Raw genomic sequence first — 7,500 nt, 5'->3', positions numbered from 1 at the left:
CGTGTTCCGTGACATCATACAACATCGCCTCCTCATGTCTTCCCCTCTGTTTGTAAAATGAAGGAAGCGTTTAAGCCGCAGCCTCACCTCGAGGCAGCCCCTCTGCCCTGAGGGCGTCGACGCAGTGGTGACTGACGGAAGAGAACCTGAATAAATAATCAGCATCCATCTCGTGCGATTGCTCTGGCAGAGGTGATTTTTTATTTCATTTTTTTTTTTTCAATCGATGAATTATTTTAGCGATGAACTCCAAAATAGAAATCCCTCCCAGCTTCTCCTGTTGAAGACATGTTCTCCTCTTCAGTCTGATAGAACCAGATGGGACTTCTCCTAAATGGCCTAAATTCTCTTTCCAGAGTCCCTGACTCCCGTGACCTAAACAAAACAGAAATGAAGAACAATTTTGTATGCAATACATTTTGTCATAGAAAAAAAAGGTTTGCCTGTAAATCTGGTTAATGTCATGAATTTGCCCAATAGGGATGGAGCAAGTTCATATACAATCTTTGTTTAAAAAAGTAATCTATCCATCTGTCTATCTACAGTATCCATCTATCTATCTATCTATCTATCTATCTATCTATCTATCTATCTATCTATCTATCGATCTATCAATCTATCTATCTATCTATCTGTCTAATTAGTAGACACCCCTACACACTCATTTACAACTGGCTTTGCGATTATCTCTGTGTGTGTGTGTGTGTGTGTGGGTGTGTGTGTGCGCGCACTGTGACTTGACTTTCCCTGTAACTTTGGTGCTGCAGCTCGGTGGTCGTGTGAGATGATGGCGACTCCCCCTGGGGGAGGTGGCGAGCAGCGTGACATAATGAAAGCAATGATGGCGGGTCGGTGGGATCTCATCTCGCCGCGTTTCTTCGAGCATTGACCAGCTGCGTCCCTAATTGGCCTCCGGAGCGTGGCTTTAGCCCACAGGACAACAGATGATCAATGGACACGGAGCGCGACGCTGGCATTTCAGCGGCATTTTCATTCAATGTTATTTTCTTTTAAAAAGTGCCGGCTTTTCATTGATTTGTTTGTTGTGTTTTTTTGTCCTTGGTAAACCTGGAGACAGGAAGAGAAGGGAACAAGAACAGCCAAACAAGTTGCCAAACACCTTATGATAGCACAAGCAAAGAACACTGAGGCCCCTGGTGGTCACACAGGAAGATGCAGTCAGGCCGGACTTATATAAAGCACACTGTGTGATCAGGGGTCGGTGTGGAAGCTCTGGGATGCCCATTTCACAAGAGGAAGTTGCCCTGAGTCTGTTACAGTGGCACCTTAACCCACAAAGACTTTTATCAGGTTGAAGAAACTCCTCCACTTCCCTCCAGAAATGCTGTTTCATTTCCTCGTTCCCTCAGCACTTGATGGATGGAAGGTTAGCACATTCACTGAGCGGGGACAAAGACAAACCTATTCTGTTTTTCTGGATGAGCAATTCAGTTATCTGATTTATTCTCACAAAAAGCGAGTGGTTTTTACTCAAGTGAACATGATGCTCGTCCGTAGAATCGTTCACATTTAAGAGTTGTAAATTGTATGCATGAATAAAGTCAGTTTTTTGCATCGTCTGTCAGACACTGTGTGAAAGATACTTTCCTTTGAAAATTTCCTGCCCCTTGGATGAATTTGCAGCAGGGAGGTGATACACACTGTAGATCACCTCCTGAATATATACTTCTGCACTGCTGCAATTCTGCAACCTTTTTATGCATTCACTGACATCCATCATGTATGTTTTACATGATGGATGTCAGGATCAGAGTTTGAGTCAAACTGTTTTGAAGAATTGGAACAGCTTGTGGCTGATTAGCATAACGCTCTTTACTGAGTTTGGCCATTGACATCTACTGCAGGGAGCAGCATTCAGGAAGTGATGACGGCTGCCCGCCTGACGTCACCCATTGGTTTGTGAAGACGCGTTCGGAGGCCAAGACGTTGATTTCATGCTCTGCTCTGTGTTGAACCTCTGGGTCGTTCTGAAACAAGAATATTCTATATTTGGATGTGTGGGTGGTAGCAGAGGTGGGCATCGACACCCGCTTGGCTGCTAAACTAAGTGTTTTCGCAACCATCTCTGGCGGTGCCTGCAGGCCAAGCGATAGAACACAGGCTGGAAGCTCCGCCCATCGTTTTATACACTCAGGGGAGGATCCACAAAGCGATTGCGTGGCTTTTGCAGCAGAAAATCTGTGTAAATAGCGCCAAAAACGGTGATTCCGATCCACAGAGGGGACGCAAACATGAAAATGGGCAGAAAATGCGCCGAGGCGCAGGCAGCGGCAGGGTTGCGCCAGACTCATTTGAATGTATTTAATGAGTCATTAGGCGCAAAAGGACGCCCCGTTCTATGCAAATATGCCTCATTCAAACAGCGGCAGATCCAGAGAGAGTTTGCACTCGTGTCCGCACGCAGTTTGACAGACGCAAACACCGCCAGCCAAAACCAGGAGCAGCTTCTGTCTGTCAGAGTGTTTCTGGCTTCTGAGTGAAACTTTCCTCTCTGGAAAGCCTGAAATATCTATCTATATATCTATCTATATATATATAGATAGATATATATATATATGTATATATACAGTATATATGTATATATATGGCTCCCCAAATCTTATATATAGATAGGCATAGACTACAGTATATATGCCAATATTTTAGATAGGCTATGAAAATACAAATGGTACTCAGGTGTTGGTGACTAACGCGTCTGGCTACTTCCCATCATTTCAAAATCAATCAATCATCTCTGGATGCAAACCTGCCACTTAACAAGACTTTTTACTTGGTTTGTGCGGCTGAAGCTCCAACCAGCGGTGAATCACCCTGCAGGTTCTTCTGCCTGCAGCTGCCTGCTGAGGTTCGCTGGCAAGAGGGACGCTTGATTCTCCATCTAAGAACATAACATCCTTCGTGTTGTGCGGTTGTGTTGATGATGTTCAAGGTGAGCTCAGCTAGACTTCTGCCGCCCTCGGCCTCTTAGTTCTGGACCTCTTGCACACCGGGTCGTCCCCTCAGACCTACATGATGGCTACAGGTTCATGGAGAGGTCAAAAAGATCAGAGTTTGCAGTTTCAAACTGCAGACGACAGGTTGTGCTGTGACACGTCTAAATGTCAGGCTGGCCGGGGGCTACCAGGGGAGATTTGGATGGGGGGGGGCGCCACGCTGAGAAGTAAAGATCACAGGGGTCAGTGAGGACAAACTCACCTGGATGAGGTTAAAGGCCTTTTGAGGGAACCCGCTAAAAGTGTCACCCAAAACGAGCCCTGAGGAGGATGAAGAGGAAGAGGAGGAAGGGAGGAAGGATGCGAACTCCCCAGGTGCTCCTGCACCGTTAATATCATTATTATTATTCCTCCCACGTTCATTTTGTCGCGTGCCAGGAAGATGAATGCCTTGTTGAGAATGTTTAATGCAGCTGCAAGATTTCATTTAGATGCCACGAGCTCCTGCTCCGCCTGCGCACGCTGCCGGTGATCCATCCGGCCGTGCTGACAGCTGACACAGCAGCGGCAGCTCCGCTAATAAAAGCACTGTTATGCTTTTTATCGTGTTCGCCTTCACACGAGGTGCGTTCCATCCGCACGCACGCAGCCCCCTGATTGGCTTCATCCGCTCACGTGCTGGTGGAACGGTGGCAGGAATTACTGGAGCACCCCCCCACCGCCGCCGCCGCTGAGCCTTTTCTGTTCGACTTGGTGCACAGCAGGGAGCTCGGTGGAAGAAAAAGAAAATCAAAGTATCGTTCGGAAAATGATGGATCAGCACTTTGTTGAGGTTTTGAGACATTTTACGACAAGCTAAGTAGCTCAGGAAACAGACCTGGGTATCCTGTGAGTGAGTGTGTGTGTGTGTGCGTGTGCGTGTGCGTGTGTGTGCACGTGCGCTTCAGAGCTAAATGTCACACTTAACACTGTGGATGTGGATGAAAAGGCTCAATTATTGTCCTCACAAAAACTTTGCTGCCCATTTTTCCTCTGCTGCAGCCTCTATTTTCTCCCACTTCACTCGCCCCCGTGAAAAATATCTCCTGACAAGTCAAGACGTCTCACATCGCTCACGTTATTTTTTTTTATTATTGTTATTTTCTTTAGTCCAAACGTGGTTTCTAAAGCTGACAGGTGCGATAAAGCACAAACCTGGTGTTGTCCGCCTCTAGAGGGCAGCACCGAGCCCTCTGGATCAACGCAACCAAGTCAGGCCTACAGACTTTCTGAACCTGTTTTTTTTTTTGTGAGTATCCTTGTGCAGTTCTTCAAAATCTCATGAATTTTCAGCTTCGTTTTTGTGTTTCATTATTTGTATTGTATATCAGGGGTTTTCCTATAGAAATATGGGAATAGGAATATATCTAATGCAACATTTTATTGATAATTATTTCATTTTGAAATCAGTTTGTTTAGTAACTTAGCTAAAATGTGTTTGAGCTTTGGGTCCAAGGAATTCTCTTAAAGACGCCCATGGCTCCAACCTACCTGGGTAAACACATCGTTTACTTTTCAATTTTTGCCTCCCCACGTTGGCAAATGTCAGAGCTGTTTGCTGCTGCCTCACCGCGCGGCACCTCGCCGCCATGCTGACCCCTGACTGTTTGCCCAGGAGACCCCACGCATGTCGGTGACTCTGGGAAATCTAAATTAAATCTAAGAGGTTTCTCGTCCCGCTGCCAGCCTGTGAGTGGCTGCATAGCCCAGATTGGCGCGATGGAGGTAGATAAGTGCAGTCTGCATCCTTTACCCATAGTGCCTTGCTCAAAGTGCCCCTGATGACAAACGGCGGCGGTGGCGGGCAGCGAGCTCGCCAAATGGCTTTGGCTTCTCTTCAGGTGTGTTGTTCCAGCGGTGGCGCTCAGAAGCACGACAGGAAGATAAGTGTGTTTGGAGCAGATAGAGGGGCTGCGGAGACATTTTGGTCCTGTGATGGTTTAACAGTGACATCATGTCGCCTCGCAGTGACCCTGCAGACTAAAGCTGTGGCTCGGTGTCTGAAGAGCAGCTCAACTCACTTTAGTTTATTCCCTGGCACTGCTGACGTCAAAACATCACTTGTGGATCCAGAGACACAAAAACAGATTTTTGAAAAAGTCGTCTGAGGCATCTCTCTCTCTCTCACACACACGCACACACACACACACACACACACACACACACACACACACACACACACACAAATTAGTGTAAGGGTGTATACTAATCAGATAGAATACCGTAATACAATCTCTTTGTTCAAAAAATATTGTATCTGAATTTTCATCAACATTCAAGCTTGTTCCATTTATGAGCTTGTATATCGACTTGCTCCACCCCTATGGATTCATCATGTAAAAAACGTATTGTCAAGGAGGCCGCCGACAGGACGGTAACCAGAACCAGGGGAACAGGCTTCGTCAAAGTCCGGGGCATGCAAGGGATCTGAATTCTGGGGATCAGGCACAGAGACGGGATCAATGCCAGAACGAGTCGTAATTAGGTGATCAGTCCAAGGGCAAGACAGGTAGGTAGGTAGGTAGGTAGGTAGGTAGGCAGGCAGGCAGGCAGGTAGGCAGGTAGGCAGGCAGGTAGGCAGGCAGGTACGTATGAGGACAAACTGGGTTGGCAGCAGGGAATCAGTTGGGAGCTAAGTGCTGGAAAGGCTTGCATGTGTGCGAAGACGATCTGGTAAAGAGTGACTGCTGAGTTGAAGCTAAAGAGAGCTGGAGCTGATTGCAGGGGATGAGCTACAGGTGTGTTGATTGCCGACTGGGAGCAGGTGTGTCAATCAGCTGAGAAAAGAGAACTAGATCAGCATGGAGGTTGTGATACGTATATTATTAGCCAGGTGTACAGACAGAGAATTTTTTTTTTCTATGTTTAAATGTATCACTGCATTTCCGCATTCAAAAAGGCCATTTGACAGCCATGAGACATGCACATGTTCTCCATCAGTTTACCAGATGAATATGTTTTCTATAAGTCATGGGAGTCGGAAACTCCGGAAACAGAATTTGCCATTTAGGAGAAGTTCCATCTGGTTCTATCAGACTGAAGAGGAGAAGACCTCTTCAGCGGGAGAAGCTTTGCGTTGATTTTGGCAAATTATTGGGGCGCTACCTTTTTATGCAAGCTAACGGCGCTAAAGATTTCTGCACAACTCCACATTCAGACTGCGGGATTGAATTCACAGTTTATGCTAAGCCCCGCCCACATGCTGCTAGGCTAGGGTGGGGGTGGGTTGGAAGATTCAAAGTCCAAACAGACACGTAGCTGCCCTCCTCATTTGTGCTGTCTTTAAATCAGGAGGAGTCTCCTAATCGCGTCCCCGTTTGCAAGTAAGTGGCGACGAGGAGGAAACGGAAATGGACTGACAGGAAGTGGGCCGAGGAGCAAAACAAGACAACAGAGAGAGAAGAAGAAGAAAGAGATGGATTGATGGGGGAGAGTTCGGAGGTGGACTGACAGTCGGGAGAGACTACAAGCTGACTGTCAGCGCTAATAGTCTCAGATGGACGGAGGCGGCGCAGACGAACTGGTCCTGAACCGGCTGTCAGCAGCCGTAACGTCGGAGAGACGGCGAGCGTCTTCCAGCTGCGGCACAAATGAGATGTTCTCTGTCGGACCCTCCGACGACGCGTCCCCGTCCCCCCACGTTTGCGGGACAAGAGACGCCGGTCCCTCACACCACTTTTCTAAGGGCAACAAGAGTTTATGAACGACAAAACCAAAATGTGTTAAATTTGTGTTTGCAATGCAGTGAAACTTGTGACGGTCACCCTGTTCTAGAAACACATGCTGAGGAATGCTGCTCAAATAACAGAACAAAAAATTTTAAATAATTCTATAATGCGTAATTGTCTTCTTAAGTCCTCGGAATTGGTATCAGTGAGTACTAAAATGCAAGTACTCAAACTCTACTCTTTCTGCAAAAAAGTGGTATAGGCGCTTCCCTACAAAGAGCCATGTTTCCTCCGCCACCGCTAGCTAATCCGCTAGGATTCAAAGTCCCTGCGTGATTACCTGTCGCGACATTCAGCCGTGTGTTTCAGTTTGTGCGGCTGATTCTTGTGTTTATCACTGTAAACCTGACGTCCTTCCTCCTTCCGCCAGACATCCGAGGCCTGCAGGGGTTCCTGGACCAGACGTCCCGGCAGGGTGTGGATGTGGCGCTGCAGCGGGTGGACCGCAACATCAGCAAGGTGTTCACCAACCTGTTCACCACCATGAGGACGGAGGAGCTCAACCGCTATCGGGACACGCTGCGCCGCGCCATCCTGCTGCTCAGCCCCCACGGAGCGCACAGCTTCATCCAGCAGGTCGGTCCTCCGCAGCCTGTACACTGCGAGTGTGTGTGTGTGTTGTGTGTGTGTGTGTGTGTGTGTGTGTCTGTGAGGATGAATAGTTGGCAAATGAATAGCTTGCAAATGAAAGCAGTGTCTCAACTAAATAACACAAAGATGAAACACAAAGAACACAAAGGAAGTCCTGCCACTGTGAAACAGGGATATTAGATTAATGT

General features: G+C 47.3%; 1 protein-coding gene across 3 annotated transcripts in view; it reads left to right on the top strand.

The window, feature by feature from the left end:
• grid1b (glutamate receptor, ionotropic, delta 1b) overlaps nt 1-7,500 on the top strand; it is a 282,543-nt gene that overhangs the window by 178,048 nt on the left and 96,995 nt on the right. For all 3 annotated transcript variants that reach the window (XM_076035105.1, XM_076035107.1, XM_076035104.1), the window contains exon 4: nt 7,092-7,297. In XM_076035105.1, the coding sequence (XP_075891220.1) occupies nt 7,092-7,297 (206 nt within the window). The remainder of the gene's footprint in view (nt 1-7,091; nt 7,298-7,500) is intronic.

This window comes from Nelusetta ayraudi, unplaced genomic scaffold, assembly GCF_046127955.1.
Source record: "Nelusetta ayraudi isolate G7.1 ecotype Tasmania unplaced genomic scaffold, CSIRO-AGI_Nayr_v1 ptg000042l, whole genome shotgun sequence".
NCBI lineage: Eukaryota > Metazoa > Chordata > Actinopteri > Tetraodontiformes > Monacanthidae > Nelusetta > Nelusetta ayraudi.
The sequence above is the reverse complement of the archived record's forward strand: the minus strand, read 5'-3'. Positions and strand labels throughout refer to the sequence as shown.